We start from the raw sequence: 20289 nt of genomic DNA, 5'->3' as shown, positions 1-20289 counted from the left end.
CTCCTTTCAATCTCTTCACTCCAGGATGCCAAATATATTTCTATATCATTAAAAGCTAATGCACATGTATGGATTTTCTTCATATTAAAACCTTCGGTATAGCAAAAATTAGGAGTTTAAGCTTTGCCTTGTTTTGATGTTTAAATGAAGTTTTGGCTATACTGACTTTTCACCATGGCAGCAGCTGCCATACAACAGTAAATACTGAGATCCAATTGCAATGACTGTCAAGCATTCAGATGGCTTTTGGGGAGAGGTCAGTGTAAGCTGAATGACAAATGAAGGTTTTAGTTCTATAACAATTTTGCAGCTATTACAAATGCTGCTACATTTAGAAACATTTTATGCAATACTTTTGGTGCTGTTGGGTGAATATCAGGTTTGTTATAAATGTTATACAAGTTATTGAGTCCCCTACTTCTACATGACTTTATTGTGCATTATCTGTTAGAGAAGTACCCTCCATGTAGAGAAATGCAGTAAGGCAAAAACAAATCATGTAGCAAGTAAATATGAGGAAAAAATGAGATTTCATAGGAGTCTAAACATCAGCATGCCTGAAGTGACATTCGACAGTACAGAGGTGTAACCAGTGTGCAGTGCAGAGCTCACTGGATTGAGTCGTGTAGAAGTGGATAACTAAAGCCCCCTTCTACAAAGACATTTGTCCTTTAGTTTTTTTTAAATGCTACTGTTTTAAACAGGATCGTTCAGACTTTTGTAAGAGTTAACTTGTTCTAAGGTAAATTAAGTTGTTTGTCCATTAGCACTATCAATTTAAAATGTAGAAATGCCTTTGTCATTAGTTCTTTTATGTTACAACAAGACCTCTAACCATTAGAGGTCTTGTAACATAACAAGTAAAGGTCATTGTTGTACAATTGACTAATATTTTGCAAAACAACACAATTGTACTTCAAGTACTTAACTCAGTGGTTATATAAAATGTATTGAGGTATCTATAAAAAAATATGTATTGTCTTTGTTCTTTCTCTTTGATCTGAAGTTTGAGAATCTGCACTACTTAAATAATTATTACTCTTGAAAATGTCACATAATTGTAAGAGGTGTGGCTGGGTGTTTTTAAACAGTGTCCTAATATCAATGGAGGTCCTATTTATGCAGAATTGGAAGTACCTTTTGAGGTACTATGTTAATTTGTGAGTGTATGCTGTGTATTTAATTTGTGTGTGTGTGTATATATAGGATTTTGGTGCTTCTAAAGACTTGTTAAATGATATAATAATCTATAGCCTTAATCTCTTGGAGAACCTTGGCACCTCTGTCAAGAAAAGGGTTAACCAAATTTGGGACTTAGTTCATGGATTTACAGACTATGGCGGTGGGCGGTTAGGTTAGTTCACAAGTATTCATTTACAGCACACCTCAATGGAGGCCAACAGTTTTGTTGTGCTGAGACAGAGGCCTATGTTTGAAATACTTTCAAATATTTAACAATGTGTTTTTTTGTTTTTTTTTTTATCCATTTTGACATAAAACAGTTAAAAAAAAAAACTGGTTGTGTGTTCCTTGGAAGTTTGAGAAGTTTGAGAAGAGATACCTGCACTGATCACCCTTGCAGGTTTTACCACCATAAAAAACACACTTTCAGGGTGTGAGGAATCATTTAGGAAAGGTCTAGTTTTTGATCTGGCTTTCTGGGCAGACATAGGAGACAGATAAGCCCTTTAAATCAGTGAGTGAGTGAAGTTCTAAACTGTATGATGTTAGGAGGGGGGTGCATAAAGCAAACAACGGCACGTTTCCCAGCAGCTTTTAAGGAATCCTCATACCTAAAGATGAAGGGCAATGTGCAGGAGAATTTTCATACACTAATCCTGATCAGGTTATAAATCTTTTCCAAGAGAGTAAGATCCACACTGTAGCTCACCACCTTTGCATTATGGCAATGAATGACCTTGAGTCATGTGTTGCTTTTGTTGGCCAGTTGTCCAGTTTCTTGAATGCTGGTGAAAAAACTGGATGCCTTTTGTTAGAAGCTTGGGCTGTTCCTATGAAATATGTGAAATAAGGTTCTATTTTGTTGTTCTTCAAGCCAATAATGTGGCTAAAAGTCAACATTAAGTCCTAAGGGTGAGCTAAAGGAAAAGCCAATGGAGCCATTTAAATTAAAACATGTAGAGCATGAATGTGGTCAGCTTATTTCATTGCAATTAATTCAGTTGACCACAACAGATTAGAAATATTTTGTGTGGAAACTTTTTTTCACCATACCTGGTAAAATCTCATGGAGTCTCAAATGGAAATGTGGCCTGATGTTGGCCCTATAGGAAAGGTCAGAAGTCACAAAGATGCACAGTCACTAAAAGTGGAAATTTTCACTTGACTATCAGGGGTTCACCAAAATCACTTAAGAATCCTTATATCAACGTTGCAGTAAAGAAATGCTAAAGATAGGTAACTTAAACCTGTTCACCAGAGAGCACTTGTAAGTTTTTAATGAAAAATTAGTACTGTACTAAGAACTTATCTTGGTCAGAATTTTTTAATTGCAAAATTGAAGGGATGCCAATCAAAAATGTCATCAAAATGTTGGACAAACCACCAATATCTCTATGTATGATAAAGGTTATCATGTTCTTATTTGCTTGTTATAGATCTTCTTCACAGCAGACATTTTGACTTGTATTCAACATTAAGATGCTCAGGTACATTAAGTGTCTCAGTAAGCTACTACAGTGAGCCAGCAAGCACAAAACCTGGCACCTCCTCTAAGTGGAATGCAGCCATAGATATTAACCACGCCTTTGCTTTTCCTGCAACATGTCAAGATGCTTGCCATGCCCTGCTCATGTTGAAGGTAGATAAAGCCATGGAATGATAAAGGGTTAATTGTCTCTTTTTTTGATAAATGTGTTTCAAAGCAGCAACCTTTTTTTACATTGCAAAGCAGAACCATGGCAGGTTTATTCAACTTTTGGTGTCAGGTATGTTTTTAATTGGCTATTTTACAGGGCGTCAATGTCATTCAGCCAATCCGAGACGTTTGGGTCGAATAACCCGGAAAAAGGCGACATCTTTCGAAGGCTCGCGACACTGGTTTCTTAGCAACCAGTGTGTTTGAAAGTTTCTCGGAGTAGTGGTCCGTTTTAACACGGCTGCATTGACAATTGTATAACTTATTTACAATACAAATTTTCAGTCAAAATGGACAATGTGGAATTACTTTCAGACCGCATTGCTAGGACAAGTCTACAGAGGCGTCGCAACAGAGAGACTAAAAGACAAGAAAGGATTTTTAATGACAAAGTGAGGACGATTGGGGTAAGTGGTGACTGTCTCTGTCTGTGGTCTGTAGCAGAGGATGCTAACCGCATGATGCTAATGCATAATGTAGCTCTAAATAAGCATTTGATGCCACGACCGTGGCCTGTTTTATAATTAGGTTGATAAGGAAGCCCTAGACATGCAGGTGAAGGAAAAGAAGAAACAAGCAGAAGCAGAAAAAGAGAAACAAAACGCACGCGGTGAGTTAAAGGTCGTTCCCTAATGTTACCTGACTCCAATGATTTTTATCAGTGAGCGTTAGGACAATGTATCATATAAAATAGCCTAGCAGTTAACAAAAATAAATGAAATATCATTCACTGATAGAAAACAGCACTACATGACACCTACATGAGGTCTTCACTTTGAACACCCATCATTATTGCCACTATGTCGTATATTATAATACTTGTCCACATTCATAATTTCTGATGAAGTGCATTGTGATGTCTGTGTGTGGGGGGTGATGTGTTCCCTATCTAGATGCCAATGTGCTCCATAATAGCAAAGTAGCTTGCCTTCTCCATAGCAGACAAGTGAAGGAGAAGTGTGCGATGGAAAAGGCCACTGTCAACTACCGGCATCAGCACCAGCAGCCTTGGAGCCAGCGGGAGTTTGACCTGAATGACCCAGACCGCTGTAGAAAAACAGACCTAGGTGATGTACAGGTGATGCTCCCTGGCCTGGTGGGCGAGGACCCGGACAGTAAAAGCAGACGGCAGAGACAGAGGGAGCAGCTCAGAGAGTGGCTCATCCAGCAGCAGAGTGAGCAAGCAGCAGAAAGGCATCAACGAAAACTGGAAGGTCGGTTTGTCTGATTCCATACAGGATACACATGCTGAGTTCACACACACAGACACAAGAAACACAAGCTCTCTACATCTTCTCTACTGTTCTTCAGAGCAGCGCTATGACCAAAGCAGAGTAGAAATGGATAACAAAGCTCTGCAGCTTCAGAGCCTTGACATGGAGAGGAGAAAAGCAGCAGCTATTGCCACTAAAGAGTACAATCTGGCCAAGGTAAGACTTTCTGGTATTTGCTCAGACTTCACCACCAGCCTTTGATAAAAAGTAAAAACATCATACATGTTTGTTTGTGTTTATAAGTCTTGTGGTGTTAAATATAACTCAACTATGAGGTGCAGTAATGACACTTTCTATCACCCTCACCTTTTTGCTTGGTCTGGATGGGCAAAGATTGAAGAGACGCGTCGCCAGGATGGGGAACGTAATGATGAGGACAATCGAGCAGACACCATGCAAGGACGGCTGACAGGTATAGATGCCGAACCCACCCTGGGCATGGTGAGGGTGCCTGGTCTTTGTCCCAGCACTGATAGGAGAGCCCCTCCGGAGAGCCTGCAGGAGATCATCCAGTTCCAGAAATATCAAATAGAAGAGAAAAAGGTAAAACAGGGAACAAATGACACTCAAAACACATGCTCTTTTTGATGATTCGATGAGCAGTGCTTGGGAAGCTGTTCACTAATGGCGTGTCTTTCTGTGTTATCTGTGCATGTGTAGAGGATGGAATTGGAGAAAAAGCAAGAAGAGGAGCAACATGATCGCATCCGCTTGGACTCTGCTCGTACAGCTCTGTTAATAGAGAGGCAGCAGGCAAGACTGAACAAGCAGCTGAGACGACACCTGGACAGCACCAACATCAAACTGGCCGAAACACACAAACAACAGTCAGTAACATTAAGAACACAGAACTCTTCACTCAGTTCTAGCACACATTACAGTCAAGTAAATAAAAAAACTTTTGTCTCACTCTGTTTCTAAACTGGTGTCATTTTAAGGAAACCAGACATTGAAAGAGGATGCATTGACGACAGCTTCTTCTCCAAATTCAACACCTGCAGCAGATGATGGATGACATGCTGCAGTGATGACTGGCTCATTACAGTGGCTAAGTACTGATAATAGTGCTACGTGAGAAGAACACTGAATAAACTGAACTACAAAGTAAATCAACAGTTTGTAATTATGTCAAATTTAATTTCTGCAGTTCACAACATTTATACATGTCTGGATGATGCTGACAATTGTTCATATGAATCTATTGCTTCAAAAAGTAGCCTAAGGAGGACATTTCAGTTTTTTCATAGATTACATAAAATGTGCCTGCATGAGCAAAGGTTAACTATGCCCTTTTATATATCCATGACAGCTAAAAAGCAAAAAAGTTAATTCAAGTAATAAACCTATAAAGCTGTCTACTACAGTCCACCCATTTTAACAAGCTACCTGTTACACTCTTACAAAGCACAAGCAAACCACAAACACACTACAAAAAGAAATCAAACAGCATTAACAATTATGACTGGCACTGTTACTGTTCCCCAAAACATAGGCAAACCTGAATCTTAAAGCGCAAATACATAAAAAAAATCCTTAATAAAATTAGACATTATAAGGTGCCTCTGACTGAAGCTATTTCATATGTGTAGTTCCAGTAATAGCCCTAAATTTTATGGGACATAGATCAGGTCGGTTTCACTCTGGCCAATTTATCTACTGGATACAGCCAACTCCACTTTGTGGCAACATGGAGCAATAGGTCTTTCTTTTTCACAGCAGACACAACTTGTTATAGTAGAAAAGACAGTTTTCCCATTCCCATTTATAATTTTCCTATTCTTTCTCAAAGGAAGCATGAAGGCATTTGAAGATTGCCCTACAGGTAATGTTAGAATTGCTAGTTTCTTTCTAAAAAGCATTTTCAGAGACAAACTTAGCCCATCTTATCTTCCACAGATCCAGGGCTTCCACCTTTTTCTTTGGAGTCAAAGAACTATACCTGAAAGATAGACAGGGAAATGTCAGTGAGCGGTTGAAGCATGTGAACACTCACACACATTTCAATTGTAATTTGTAAATCACATCTCGTCATCTCAGCTGAACCTCACCTAATAGAATTCATGGCCAGCTCTTTGATGGAGCCTATATGGGATTTAATCCCACCAAAACCCACAAAAGCTTCATAGAAGTCATAAGAGAGTCCAGAGGCACCAAACATGGCAGGGTCATCAGAACTGATGACCACTGGGTGGTTCTCTGATATCAGTGCAGCTGCCGGATGGTTTCGCATATCATTAACTAGCTTCAACACCTGAATGAGGGTAGGAAAAGAGATATTTGTGTACAAGATGCAAGATCAATTAAATTACAGCCTTGTTTCGTGGGATTTTAAGTAGTACAATCTAGTAGCTGGAAAACTTAAGTATTTTTATTGTATAGTATGGTTTACAGGATGAGAGAGTACCTGGTTGGAGATGGGGCACACCTCCACAGCCACCCCTCTCTTCCTGGATAGAGCTTTGGCCACTGGGTGGCGAAGCAGAGCAAATCCATGGCCAATACGAGAAGTGTTCAACAAAAGAGCATCCAACAAGTTCTGGTCCACCTCTGTGCCTTCAAGATCTAAATGTTGTAGAGAGAAATCAAAATGCATGTTATTCTGGGATGTTTTTATAACACAGTGTGTGTGATGGTTCTTAAATGACTTCCTCTCCCTGAATTCCACTCTTGGTACTACAAAGCATGGTAATCCTCAAAAACTACTGTGTAATAAACCATTCAAACACTAAAATTGATTCCATGAACTCTTTAACAAAGGAACTTTTCGACTATAAACAAACATTTATCTGATGATATATGTAACATTCCTATAGTAGCCTGTTTGTGTTAAGAACTTACCCGTTACACATTAACATGTGTTCACACGCAAGGAATGACAACCAGACAGTACTTATTTTACACACATTTATCTGGACAAAGTTGAATATCCCTAAACCTCATCCGTTTTACAGCATGTATGGAACTTCTGAGTCACATACTGCAGTATATAATGTGTAATACTGTAGCTGTACAAACTGAATGCTTAACTGTTATACATCAGGCACTGATGAGCTCACCAGTCTCTCCAGCATGGAAAAAGAAGGGAAGCGTCACCCCTCTCTCTACTGGCAGTGACAAGGCATCTCTGAAGTACCACAGGGGTCTGCCTCTGTCCTCGCGGCCCACCTGTACATGCAGAGAGAAAGTAAAAACGCTATAACATTAGACATGTTTGCTTTCACTGATTCAAAACAGTTATCCGCTGTTTATCAGCCTATCCGCAGTGTAAGTGAACTTAAAAATCAGTCCGAACAAACTATTCCCACTGTCACGTCTATTGGTGCTCAACTCTATTCATACAGTATGCTGTTGCCTCTCACCAAGTCAAAACCAGCCATGATATCTGGGAAGTCTCTCTGTAGCAACATAGCCTCCTCCACAGCTCCAGTCATCACGGATGTATTTACTCCCCTGAAACACAGTGTTGAAGTGTGATCAGTGTATATCAACAGTGAGCCAATGAGCAGTATGCACTTCCTACTAATAAGTAAAATCCATTGTGAGGGTGGTCACCTATGGACTGTGAAGATGATTCTTGTTCCAAAGAAGTCTGGGTGCTCTGCTTTGAACTGTCTGGTGACCTCCTGGTAGGTCTTCAGAGTCAAGGCTGTGTCATGAGTGCTGCCGTCCAACTCGTATATCTGAGTACCCCAAAAAACAACAACAAATGAATAATAATGATAAATTAAGACAAGTGAATGCACTGAACACACTAGGCACGACATGAGTGTACCTTTGGAAGTAAAGCCCGCAGTTCCAGATACATGACGTTGTCCATGTAGAATTGGGTGAGGCCTTGGTAGTAATAGTCTCTGAACACAGGAGCGTATGTGACCAGACCCCACACTGCAAGGAAGGCCTGTTCAAACCTATCCCATACCACATCCTGACTGGGGTACACTGTTTCTGGATCCTGATCAGTGAAGAGCGTCAGGTTGCCCATGATGCTGAGAGTGTAAATATGAAGACATGGTTGTGATCCGATTATCTGTGTCATTTTGGGTCCATTTATCACAGTTGACAACATTTATGTTAGAATAAACTGTACAGAAGTTATCACATTTTTATGTTTTATTCCTAGTAGCCTTTAAAGTTCACAGCAATGCAGTGTGTGTGTTATTAAACTTGTGTCTGTGAGAATAACAGGAACGGCACCCTGCTATCTCATGACTGGCAGGGCAGGCTGACACCGCACCAGATGGTCTCAAGAGTAGTGGCTGCTCCCAAGGCCGCTCTCACGAGATAGACCAGTCTCAATATGTCTTGTTGTTTATGAAGCATTATACACCTCCCTCACCCCTTAGAAAGCTATGTAACAGGGAATCTCCTTAAACTGAATAAAGAGAGGCAGCTGCATAGATGCACTTCAGAGTAAGTAGGAGATGTAACTGAATGCATCTATGCTTGCTCTCCTCATGAGTAAAACCAAATTAATGCCTTTGTCTTTCTTTCCTTGTATATGATTTAAATGTTCTAGGTGTTTGAACCTGACAATTTATTTCTTAACATTTCTGTGTAGAAGACCTTGACCTCGTGCTGTCCTAGTGGGTTTAACCAAAAAGTACAACCAATAAAGTAATCAAAAATGTTTTTAACAACCCAACCTTTCCCCGTCCTATCAAATCAAGATTTTGATATCCTGCCCCAACACCACATCATATTAAGGGAGTAACAGTATCACTTTATGTTAAACCTAGCTCCAAATTAAACTGCCATCCTGGCAAACAAAGATGTTCTAAACAGAGATTAATATAACAATAAAGTCAGTTTGGAGCCATTCAGACATTATTTCCTATAAGATACTTCCTCTTTTCCCTGTGGGTTTCGGGTAACTGACAGTAGTAGCAGGCAACAAGATACGGATAGAACAAAAAGCAATAAAAGATATGAAGGCATCAGTAGCAGGAAATGAATTCTTCATAAAGGAGGAAAACAAGCCCTGATATCTCTAACTACTTACTTTGTGTGGACATAATGATAAATTATAGGTGCACTTGAGGTCATTGGCACAAACTTAAAAGAAAACACTGATAATGTGCAATGCATTTTATAGTACAATACATCAGCTTGTGCTGTTAAACATTGACATAACACACACAGGACAGCATGTACAAATGCAAAAAAAATAAAAATAAAAAAAAAATAAAAAATTTCCTATATGGAGCTTCAAAGAAGAATGAAGAGCTGAATCATCGGGATGTGACGACATAAAAGAAAAAATATACAGTGTTGTGTGGCCTATTTTTCTTAAACTGCATCCTAGAGTAAGTCACCTGTTGTCTAGATCTGTGGTGTTGACCATCTTGGCCCTGAGGTTTTCCAGCAGGGTCCAGGGAGAGCAGTGCGGCAGAGCTTTGGGCCATCGGGAGGAGAAGATGAATCTGATGGACTGGTTGTCAGTGAAGCACATGTAGCAGTGGGGCCGGTACGTCACGTTCTTCACTAGCCACTCCACATCTACCATGGAGAAGTCGTGGACATGGAGAGCTCCCCCTGAAACAGTGAATTACAGAATTATAAAGAAATAAAGAACTGGGATACTTCATACAAATCTGATTCTGTGTTCATTTAAAAAAAGAAAATTCCTGAAAGAAGATATCCAAATTTTGTGATTTTCCAGCATCTTTTGAGAACACTGTGAAAGTAGAAACCTGCACCAGCATGACTGTCCTCTCCACACCCTTCTCCACTGAAACGAGATTAGGGCTGCAACTAATGATTGTTTTCTTAATCTGCCAATATTTGTCTCGATTAACTGATTCAATGTTTAGCCTATAAAATGTTGGCGATTATTTTTCTGTCAATCAACTTTTCGACTAGGAATATTCCTTCATTTCAAAAGAAGGGATTTCTGATTGATAAATAAGCCACCAAATCCGCTGCAATTTGATACTGAAAACAGATCATTTTTATTTTTATAGACGATGCCTAGAATTTTCAGAGAATAACATCATGACCAGGTTATTATGTTAAAAATCAAGCTCAACTGTGTCCTTTCATATATCCATGGCAGCTAAAATGTGGCAAATCATAAAGGTTTTGCAATTCAAAAAGCTACAGGTTATAACACACAGCTCTCGTGCAAACAACCAACACTCTACAAAGAGAACGGCAGATGTGTATAAACTTGTTATAAACACACTTTGAAGTGTGAGACTGAACACACCTTTAGGCATCTTCTGCAGCAGGCTGAAGATGGGGCTGGTCCTGATGAGGGGTCTGGCCTTGAAGAAGTGCATGGCTGGAGGAAAGTCTGCTCTCACTACCTCCTCCTGCTTCATTTTAAACAGTTTAGCGTCCAGCCGCTGCTCGGCATCGGTCAACACTATCTGCCCACCTGTCTGCATGCAGGCCTCCAGCTGTATAAGGGCCTCTCTCTGCCTGGGGTCTGGGATGGACAGGCCACCGCTCAAGCAGTACAAGAGCAGACAGGTGACAGCCGCGTGGAGGCGCTGTAGCACGGCTGCCATGGTCCGGAGAGTGTGTGGAGCTGGCTTTGAGGGAAAACATTAACAGGGATTAAAGCCTACCTCACAGAGAAGTCAGAAAAGCTTGTTCCGAGAACCTAAAACAGCTGAGGTAAAAATAAACCTTCAACCTCCAGCATCAGATGGAAGAGAAAAAAAGTGACCAGGTGTTTGTTCGTCAGCAGCCACTTCCACTATATTTACAAATTAACTACCGAGTGAAAAGAGAAGCACTGTTAACGTTAAGTAGCGTTAAGCTTTTTGTCTTATTTTGTTTTTAATACAATAAACAGACATTACAACAAGAAAGACAAGTAACGAAAAACGGTTGGAGTTACGTTACCTTACTTTAATCTTAGCTGTGTACAGTCTCATGAATGTATAATACTAACTAGAGCTGTATCTTTACGACTGGTTAGTGCACAGTAGGTAGCTGGTGCCTCGACAGCTGACGACGATTGTGTAAACAGTCCAGTTTAAAAACAGCGAAACAGCGACACAGGGAAAACTTGCTCGACGGTGTGCGCTGGAAATACGTGTATGCTTTTGTGAAATAGCTTGCTTTCTTTAATGCGACAGTGTCACAAAAATAAACAAGCTAGCAAAAAAACAGCGCTAAAGCTACGGTGGGTTACAGTGGGGTCCCTCTCTCCACTGTCTCCGAGTGCCTCCAAGACCCGCCCCCGTCCCGCTATGATTGCCTGAAATTGAACCCAGATAACATTTGATTGGTGGAGTGTGGAGATATAAATTACAATCTGCAAAACAGAGATTAGGGAATACGTTTCCAAATCTGCGATTCTATCTAGGACCATACTGCTTTAAGGCGCTTTTTTTGGCACTCTTTGCATCACTATTACACGTTCATCAAATAATAAAAATCTTAAAAAATACTGAGCTTTAGCAGTAATTTTCAAAAAAATGCAAATAGAAATAGATCATTTTTGGCATGGCATACTACATTTATCAACAAACAAATGATAATTAAGCATGTTTCTTTTTGAGACATGCACATATATTTAACTAGAGATTAAGATAAAGCATGATCTATAACCATCGTAGAAAAGGTTTCAGTCGTAGTCATCTGGACAACAGAGCAGAGAAGACACAGAGCAGAGAAGATTTGGAGAAGAAACCTGACCCAGATGCTTAGTGAAAGGATCGGGGAAAACATCTTAAGAATAGACAATTTGAAGAACAGAATAGAATTTTTGCAGAAGAAGTTAACTGTTCAGATGACTACGACTGAAACCTTTTCTACGATAGAACACTCCTGGACGAATGAGGGACTACACCATCATGATCTATAACCTATAAAGATATACATCTCTCCATTCACTCACGGTGATACATAGAGGCTCACCTGTTACCCATTGTTACAAATTGAAGGGACACTGCTAAGTATTCCACTCATGGAGGACCAACTATTAAACTTTAGATCTTAATGGAATAAACTAGCCTAATTCATATTAACAGACATGTGAAATATTTTAGATGGGATAATTCAGTGTTCAGTGTTTTGTTTCATCCAAATAAAACAGATTCATATGATAGAAGGCTGGATACAGAATACTTGACAAAGACTCAAATGAAGACATCCGTCAACAAATATTTTCAGTTGTTGGATGAGTATGCATATGGCACCTCCTGATAAACGTTTCCCTTACATGGAAACTAGCACCTTTCTTTTTGGTTTGATTTTGTTTTAATCATTCTAATACCTTTATAAAATACAAACATATTTTTGTCATTATCTTTCCACAGAAATGTAAGATTCTTACAGGTAAAGAGCATGAGTTGAATGCTGCATTAAAAAAATTGTAATAATTTAAATTTTAGTATATACTTTTTACTTTTAAGCAGTTTGTTTACAGCAGTGTTAATTAAAGAACGATTGTTACCTGAGAGAAAAATCCACTGATCTGTCGTTATGTGTTCTAGTAATGAAAGGTAAATTTAAAATATCATATCATTAGGGGGAAAAAAGACAATGTTAAAACTAACTCTTTCCACAGAAATGTAAGATTCTTACAGGTAAAGAGCATGAGTTGAATGCTGCATTAAAACAAATTGTAATAATTTAAATTTTAGTACATACTTTTTACTTTTAAGCAGTTTGTTTACTGATACATTGTCTTGTTTTCCCACTTTCAGAATTTAGTTATACAACTGGCTTACTTAGGCTCAATTAAAGTGCCTTAATTACATGCTTCATCTGCATTTTTCACTGCCAGGTTTGTCCTGAACAAAAGAATGTATTACATGGTTTACAAGGAGCTCCTTGAAGGAAGTCTGAGGAGCCACGCTGCTTCCTCTCACACTGACGTCACATCACATCACTCCTGCAGACATGAGGAGCGTCAAACGAAGCAGAATACAATCTGTGGAAGGTGTTCGTCAAGAGGATGAGCACTAATTGAAAGCGATGGTGTGAGGCGCTCCAGTAGATTAATGCATTGTCTTGTATTGGCCCTCTTATTTTGTCTTTTTGCATTTCATTACTTTTGGCCTTTCAGTTTCTTCCATGGATTATAAATACATGCCCGATTACTATGGAATGGCACGGTCTTGTTATATGTCTATTAATTCACAGCAGTGTTAATTAAAGAACGATTGTTACCTGAGAGAAAAATCCACTGATCTGTTGTTATGTGTTCTAGTAATGAAAGGTAAATTTAAAAAATCATATCATTAGGGGGAAAAAAGACAATGTTAAAACTAACTCTTGTTCAAGAAAGGTTATTTATTTCTAAGAAATGTACAGTATAGAAAATACTCCATTCCATTTCCAAAATAATCTATGTCAGTCAGATAAGAACTTGTAAACTTCACTTAAAATTGAAACGTACAGGTCTTTTTTCCCCCAATGCTACTGAGGTAAAAGACAACTGCTTAAAAACAACAAAAATGACGTCAAGAAAAAAAGAAACATACACCACATTTATATTAAAACAAGTCCAAAAATGTACAAAAATTCTTAGAAGAGCAAATAAATATGATTCACATTTGATCACGTCTAAATGGTTTTCACTAGTGCAGAGAGATGACAGCAGAGTAAAAGTGAGAGTTGAATGCAAACTTCCGATCATCTGGTGCCAATTCTACACACCAGAAACAAACACACACACACACACACACTATACGACAGTATCACAACCTCAGACCTTTAAAATCAATACTGTCCTTCATACATTAGACAGCACAAGTGTACAGACTACCTCCAAAGTGGTCCTGATAGGCCCACTAAATATTGAGACAATTCCCTATTTTGACAAAATAGCAAGTCATCCATGACAAGTCTTGCGTGACACATTTAGAAAATTGTCTCACAGCTTCTAGCACTTAACTATTCCATCATCCTTCCTCAAATATTTCCTTACAATGCCTTAGATACCTATTACTAAGAAACATAGTAAACCCATAATGCTGCCAAACTCTATGCAGTCTATTACAGACCCTAGGCTGGAATACTGCCTACTTTGTCTAGTTTCAACAATCTTTAGGCAGGAAGGCATGCAATCTGTACAACTAAAGAGACCAATTTACAGAGTCCCATTTCAGACATGTGATGTAATATTGTCCATCATACTCCAATGATGATGTTAAAAAAAAAAAAACAAAGAATGAAAGTGCTGTCCCATTAAAAAGATATAGTACACTTCCAAGGATTGTTTCTTTTATAGAACTTCTGTCAATGTCAAACTGACAGCATCTTGTTGAGACAGTCAGTCAGCACTATCACTTGACACAGCAACCTGACACATAAGCTAAGGTATTGTAAGGCCATTTTATTATCAGTTCTGTAAGCCTAAAAACTAAAAGTGGTGCTAAAATCATCAGCTGGTCATAAAATGTTGACCCACAGGAGGGAGTGGAGGGACTCTGTAGATGCCATTGACTGGTTCGATGAGGTAGATTGTGATCGTAATTGTGATGGCAAACAGTCTGACATCAGATTAACAGGAATGTAGAAAAACTCAAATTTTGATCCATCTCACTTCTAATCAACTTTGATAAAAATGAGAAAGGACGGAGTTTTGTCCAGGTTGGCAGTGTGCTAAGCCAACTATTATTAAGGACAATGAATACAGACCCTTTAAAGTTAAGTTCTTCACATGAGCTGGATTTATTTGCCACAGTTGCAGTCCCGTTTCCCTTATGCTGCTCCTCCTTCAAACAATGCAGAAAAATACCCGTATATAGAAACTGTACACCCTGAGGATACGTTTAGTATTGATATGGGAAAGAGAGGACGCACTCAAAGAAGCAACCATGCAAAGGACAGGGCCGTGAATGAACAAAGAACTAAAGCTACAAACTTGTAGGTGGACTGCAACAAATGTCACACTTAAAGAAATAAACAACAGCAGGATGTGATGTGTATGTGTTTGTTCTGTGTATGTGCATATACCAGCTAGAAGGACATGTCACCGTCTGAGAATTTTAGAATTCCCTCATCTGGGACAAGAGGTAAGGATATATTTTCATACATATATGTGTTTGACTAAAAATAAGACTATCCAAGGCCACTCAATTCCAGGATGTCTTGACCAACAAAATCCATAGTGCATAACAAGAGAGTTAGGTACAGTCGGTTAGAAATTGCACCATCTTTGCTAGTCACTCTCTGCTAGTCAAAGACATTCTTAACAATGAAGGCCGCTTTGAAAGATGCATATACTGTGTGTTTACTCCAGAACTAGAGAAACACTGTTAGAGTTGGGGTGCAAATAGACAGTAACTGGGCCTTTTTCAGGACAGTTTTTGCTTCAGACAAATGATCAGGGTCTTTTCACATGCAGCTAATCTGCTACACACACCTTATCGTCTACATATTCACTCATACATTCACAAAAGGAAACCAAGGCAATTGCAAGGGGCCTGTGAGTTGACTGGGAAAGGGTGACCGTCTCATAGTACCTCCTTTTCTACACCTGAGATTAAAGATATGGTTGGAACAGAAAATAGCAGTAAAAACAACAGTCCCTCTCGCCTTCATCACAGTCCTCCTCAGTTCTGTCAGTAGATTAACAGCTCCATCAAATACTACAGTCAATGAACAAGATAGGCAGGCTGCATTCAGTGGCCTTTAATCCATTCATATTTCGATTGTTCAAAGAGGAGAGAGCTGTCCAGTGGTCTTGAAGGCAGTGCCCCCTGTGTTTGGCAGGTTGGCTCAGTGGTTAAAAAGGATGTCCTGCTGAAGGATCATTGTTCAAACGCTCATTTTGGGAAGCAACCATTCTGGTGAAGTGTCCTTGAGCAAGTCAGTGAATTCCTACCAGCTCCATAGAGCTGTTCTGTAACTGACCCTGTGCTAAAAGAGAATTGTTCTCCAGGGCTCAATAACATTTCATAGTATTATTATCTTAGTAATACCAGCTGCCTGGTTGGATCTTCAAGTCCAGTGGTGGACAAAACAGAGCCAAAGGTTTTTTGTCCAGTGTAAGAAATTCAGTAAGAGATGTATGTGCAGCAAAGTGTCCCTTCTACAGTCTCTGTCAGCCCAGTCAGCGTGCCCACATGTTCTTACTTATGGCTCATGGATTTGTCCAGACGTTCTTTGATAATAACATGCCTGAAAGGAGAAGAAGAACAATTAGTTAAGCATCTACAATTTGAGCACATTTACGACTGACACGCAACACCAACATGGCTTGACTGCGTCATGGTATAATTACTGTATTTTGGTCCCTTCGGAGATGTATGAATGCATTTTGACAGCATGCTCATGTTCTTAGGAATAGATAACTAAAGTACTGTAAGTATCTACGGAAGGATGATGAAATAGGAAATTGCTAGAAGCTGTGAAAAAAGGTATTAATATAGTGTTAAGTGTCAAAAGTTATTTTTACTCACTCTGATATGGTACTTGTCACACTCCTTGTTTACTGCTAGGGCCGCCTGGAGCAGCCATCATTTGTTGCCTGTGACCACAAAGAAAGACAAAAACAATAAATAACATTAACACTTAAAAAGTCACCTTAAAGGTCAGGAGCTTCATAAAGGCTGTGTTACTGTTGTCAAATTTGATAAGAATTGCCAGTTTATGCACTTTGACTCTGCAAAGAACAATTATTTCTATTATTACTTAACATGAGTAATAATGAGAGCCCAAGGTGACATCTTCAAATTGTTTTAATACGGTACAACATTGACAAGAGGCAAATTATCACATTTAAGAAGCTGCAAATGTTTGGCATTTTCGCTTGATAAATTACTTAAATTAATTAATCAGGTGTCAAAATTGCTGTTGATTGAGCTCCTGTCAATCAATAAATCATATCAACACTACATGGGTTGAAGAAGAAACTTACAGCTAATCACATGACAACTACAGGTCACAGTGTATTAGGTGGGGATGATGAACAATGGTTCACTGGCTACAAATAGAAAAACCTTTCTCCAAAAACCTAGGCGTTATTTTTGACTACCAGCTGTAATTTGATAAACACATTATCCATGCTTTTGTGTCCTCTCGCTTAGACTCCTGTAATGCTCTGTATTCCTGTCAAGATGCAGTTGCCAGGTTACAGTTAGTCCAAAACTCAGCAGCTAGATTACTCACCAAGACCTCATATCGCTCTCACATCACACCGGTTCTGATGTCACTACATTGGCTTCTGATTAAATTTAGGATTTCAGTTCAAGATCCTCCTCCTCATTTATAAGGCTGTGAATAATCTTGCACCAGAGTCTATTAGTAAAGTACTAATGCCTTATATCCCTGAGGCCTCTCAGGTCCTCTGAACGAGGCCTGCTGGTTGGACCTTGACAAAACAAGGTGCTTGGGTCATGTACCCTATTCTGTTTTATGTGTGTTATTTTCTTTTAACCTTTTATCCTGTTGTAAAGCAATTTGTAACCTAAGTTTTGAAAGGTGCTACATAGATAAAAATTTTACTTACTTACGAGGCAGTGCAAAAAGTTTGACACATGTGGCTAGCCAAAATTAAGCCAAATGCTGTGCCTTTTTGGACATTGGACTTTGTTTGAAGGTTATTGCAAGCCTTACTTTCACTACAATGTCCCTTTTCAAAGAAATAAATACTAGTTGTAAATTATTGTCAGTTGGATTGATAGGTATTTTGACCATGAAACAGACAAAAGTAAGTGTATAAAAAGTATATAGCTCAAATAGAAAAATACTGACTAACTATAAACTACACTGGACTGGATTAATCATTTTACCCTGGGTGTAGGAAGTGTTCTGGTACCAGGCCTCTCTGCTGAATCATCATGCCCTGGAAGTGCCCTGCAGGCCGGGGGTGTCTGTACATGGCCATGCGTGTTTGACCTGGGGAGTAGGGTAGCTGCTGGGGCCGCTGCAGAGCCTCCATCAGGTGTGGGTGAGGTCTTTGGGCAGCATAGTGTCCTGGATCTGGGTATGGCTGGCCAGGGTAAGGGGCTCTATTGCCATTTCCACAGGCCTGAGACATCATGTGGGGTGGAGGAACGCCGCCTTGCTGCATGCCAGGGTGCACAGCACGAGGGTCGTACATGAAGCCAGACACAATGTGTGCAGCAGAGGCAGGAGGGTGTTGTCGTTGAGGTGGCTGGGTGCCACGGTGGCGAGCAGCAGCATTATGGCTGTCAAGGTCCAGGATTTCTTTAGGGCTTTCAGGTCGCTCTGAGCTCTCTGTACGAGCCTGCTTTGCTGGGCTGCCACCACTGCTGCTGCCTCCACTGGCCTGCTCCCTGCTTTCACACTTCCCCTCCTCTGGGCCTCCAGGGTGTGGCCCTACTTCAGGCACACGGCCAGGGGACACCAAACTAGCACCACTGGAGCCCTCAGAACCCAGTGGTGACACACTGCTCTCCTTCAAATGACCATTGCCTCTGGCACTAGCTACAGGTAGGTAGGCACTGGGCGGCATCGGTTGGCGAGGCTGATAATGAGACCGATGCCACTCCTCTGGAGGATAACTCCCTCTACTGTTGGCCTGGTTATGGGGCTGAGCTTGGGGATGGGGTTGGGAATAGTAGTGTTGCTGCTGGTACTGATGAGGTGGGTACATGTTGGGGTGGGCCTGAGGGTGCTGTTGGCCTGGCATGTGATAGGAGTAGGCAGTCCCTCCCTGCTGGTGGTAGGTGGGGTGGTGGGCAGGATTGTGGAGGGGGTTAATGGCCTGGTTGTGATAAGGGTGGTGAGCAGGCGGAGGCATGGGCCTGGTCATGTTTGTCTGGCTGTAGTGTGGATGTGGATGGTTCCCCATACCATATGGACCCATGGCTCCATTAGCCTGGCCTTGGGAGTGAGGAGGCATGGCTGGATTGAGAGCAGGTGCTGGCCCTCTCTGAGCCTGCATACCTGGGTTATTACCCACGAGCTGGGTTTGATGGCGATTGGGGCTGAAAGCCTGGTGTTTATAAATACCATTTGGAGTCCCAGATTTCATCATGGTGTGCTGTGAAGGAACGGCAGTGCCTTCTGTGTCCGGTCTACTTGTAGGCTCACTAGGTCTTTGATCTCCACGGTCTGCTGGGCTAGGCTGGGAGGGTAATAGTGGGGTAGGATGACTAGGTGGCAAAGAGGTGAGAGGGGCTGGCTGAGGGGGTGCAGGCTGGGCTCCTTGTGTGGCTCTCTGTGGCATCCCATGAATGGGGCTGTTCTGTGTAAGACGTAGTGGAGAGATATTTTGGGGGACATGATGAGGAGATAGCATGGAATTTTGTTGCTGTGTGTTCTGGGTCATCTGCTGGGGAGAGCCCTGAGGGTGGCATTGAGGAGGGGTACTCTGGGTTGCCTGAGGTTGCTGCTGCTGGTGTTCACTTTGCTGATGTGCATTCTGCATGTGTGGCAAGTTGTTCTCTGACATTTGTTGAGTGGAATTCGGAGATGCTGCAACATGCAGGGGCGGTACATTGTGGTGAATAAGTGCAGGGCTCTGAGCTTTTTGCTGTGGACTGTTCTGTGTATGCTGAGGGTGGTTGGGATCAGTGAAGCTGTTGCTCTGCATTCCCTCTGCTGCCCCAGTGTGGTGTCCTGTGGGGCTAGGGATGGACAGGTGCTCTTGGTTCATTGAAACAGTGTTTTTGTGTGATGAAGCTTCACTGGAAATGTTGTTGGCAGCCATCTTGTTCTCTGATGTTGAGTCTGTACAGAATAATGAAACAAAAGTTAGCATGAAAAGACTAATGAAAGGGAGGTTAGCATTCAAGATGAATTAACTATTATTACAAAAACATGGTTATGAGTAAATACTACTGCATTATGCTGTGTATTGTGTCAAGTAACATAAAAAAAAGATTAAATAGACAAGGCAACAATTAATGTTTGTGTCAATGTTACTGTTTATCCAAACCAATACAAAACTAGCAAATTAAAAAATTACCCATGTCCTGATCCATTCCTTTTAAGTGAGAATGCATACACATTTGTAAGCTTGCTAGAGAGACTTGCCATGACTTGCCATCTCTTTTGTACCCCTCAAAGCAACCAGTGAGAAATTTCACTAAACTAATGAATATTCAATTTGCCACTTACTGTGAAAAATAATTAAAATGAAATTGCAAAAAGCACTTGACACAGAGGAAGGGCAAAGATGGGGGCTGTGCTGATTGACAAATTCAGACACCAACGTCTAGAAAGAACATTTCTGTAGAAAAAGGTTAGACTATGCTTTGGTTC

General features: G+C 40.5%; 3 protein-coding genes and 1 long non-coding RNA gene across 9 annotated transcripts in view; 1 reads left to right on the top strand and 3 right to left on the bottom strand.

Annotated features, from left to right (window-relative positions):
* Positions 1–1167: 1167 nt before the first annotated feature.
* On the bottom strand, positions 1168–4596 carry LOC122874919. The gene is made up of 2 exons (XR_006377706.1): positions 4459–4596; positions 1168–2285 (listed from the first exon to the last, which is right to left on the bottom strand). It is a non-coding gene; the product is annotated as an uncharacterized LOC122874919 (long non-coding RNA).
* On the top strand, positions 2870–5265 carry ribc2 (RIB43A domain with coiled-coils 2). Its single transcript, XM_044193446.1, has 7 exons — positions 2870–3285; positions 3407–3488; positions 3772–4092; positions 4190–4308; positions 4486–4695; positions 4813–4979; positions 5091–5265. Exons 1-7 carry the CDS (start codon positions 3169–3171, stop codon positions 5158–5160), a joined length of 1086 nt encoding a protein of 361 aa, XP_044049381.1. The 5' UTR covers positions 2870–3168; the 3' UTR covers positions 5161–5265.
* On the bottom strand, positions 5264–11345 carry ada2a (adenosine deaminase 2a). Of its 3 annotated transcripts, none has more exons than XM_044193442.1 (10): positions 11002–11345; positions 10358–10681; positions 9465–9684; positions 7925–8138; positions 7705–7832; positions 7512–7602; positions 7209–7317; positions 6557–6714; positions 6201–6403; positions 5264–6091 (listed from the first exon to the last, which is right to left on the bottom strand). In XM_044193442.1, the coding sequence occupies exons 2-10, from the start codon at positions 10659–10661 to the stop codon at positions 6001–6003; spliced, it is 1518 nt and encodes a 505-aa protein (XP_044049377.1). In that variant the 5' UTR covers positions 10662–10681; positions 11002–11345; the 3' UTR covers positions 5264–6000. The 3 variants fall into 3 exon arrangements, with proteins under 3 accessions (XP_044049377.1, XP_044049376.1, XP_044049378.1); XM_044193441.1 differs by having other exon boundaries at positions 10358–10685; positions 11007–11345; XM_044193443.1 differs by having other exon boundaries at positions 10358–10685; positions 11051–11345.
* Positions 11346–13381: 2036 nt separating this feature from the next.
* LOC122874907 (cat eye syndrome critical region protein 2) overlaps positions 13382–20289 on the bottom strand; it is a 37836-nt gene continuing 30928 nt past the window's right edge. For all 4 annotated transcript variants that reach the window (XM_044193423.1, XM_044193424.1, XM_044193426.1 and 1 more), the window contains exons 17-19: positions 17850–19755; positions 16518–16585; positions 13382–16236 (exon numbers count right to left, since the gene is read on the bottom strand). In XM_044193423.1, coding sequence (XP_044049358.1) covers positions 16534–16585; positions 17850–19755 — 1958 coding nt within the window. In that variant the 3' untranslated portion in view covers positions 13382–16236; positions 16518–16533. The remainder of the gene's footprint in view (positions 16237–16517; positions 16586–17849; positions 19756–20289) is intronic.

Source organism: Siniperca chuatsi, linkage group LG4 (genome assembly GCF_020085105.1).
Source record: "Siniperca chuatsi isolate FFG_IHB_CAS linkage group LG4, ASM2008510v1, whole genome shotgun sequence".
Taxonomy (NCBI): Eukaryota; Metazoa; Chordata; class Actinopteri; order Centrarchiformes; family Sinipercidae; genus Siniperca; species Siniperca chuatsi.
Note: the sequence above shows the minus strand (reverse complement) of the source record. Positions and strands in the feature narration are given on the sequence as shown.

Coding starts and splice junctions, on each gene's coding strand:
- ribc2 (XM_044193446.1), top strand. CDS start 3,169: ATGGACAATGTGGAATTACTTTCAGACCGCATTGCTAGGACAAGTCTA. Junction 3,286..3,406: donor ACAAAGTGAGGACGATTGGG/GTAAGTGGTGAC, acceptor TTTTATAATTAG/GTTGATAAGGAAGCCCTAGA. Junction 4,980..5,090: donor GCCGAAACACACAAACAACA/GTCAGTAACATT, acceptor TGTCATTTTAAG/GAAACCAGACATTGAAAGAG.
- ada2a (XM_044193441.1), bottom strand. CDS start 11,033: ATGAGACTGTACACAGCTAAGATTAAA. Junction 8,139..9,464: donor ACCACAGATCTAGACAACAG/GTGACTTACTCT, acceptor TTACACTCTCAG/CATCATGGGCAACCTGACGC. Junction 6,404..6,556: donor TGTGCCCCATCTCCAACCAG/GTACTCTCTCAT, acceptor ACCCTCATTCAG/GTGTTGAAGCTAGTTAATGA.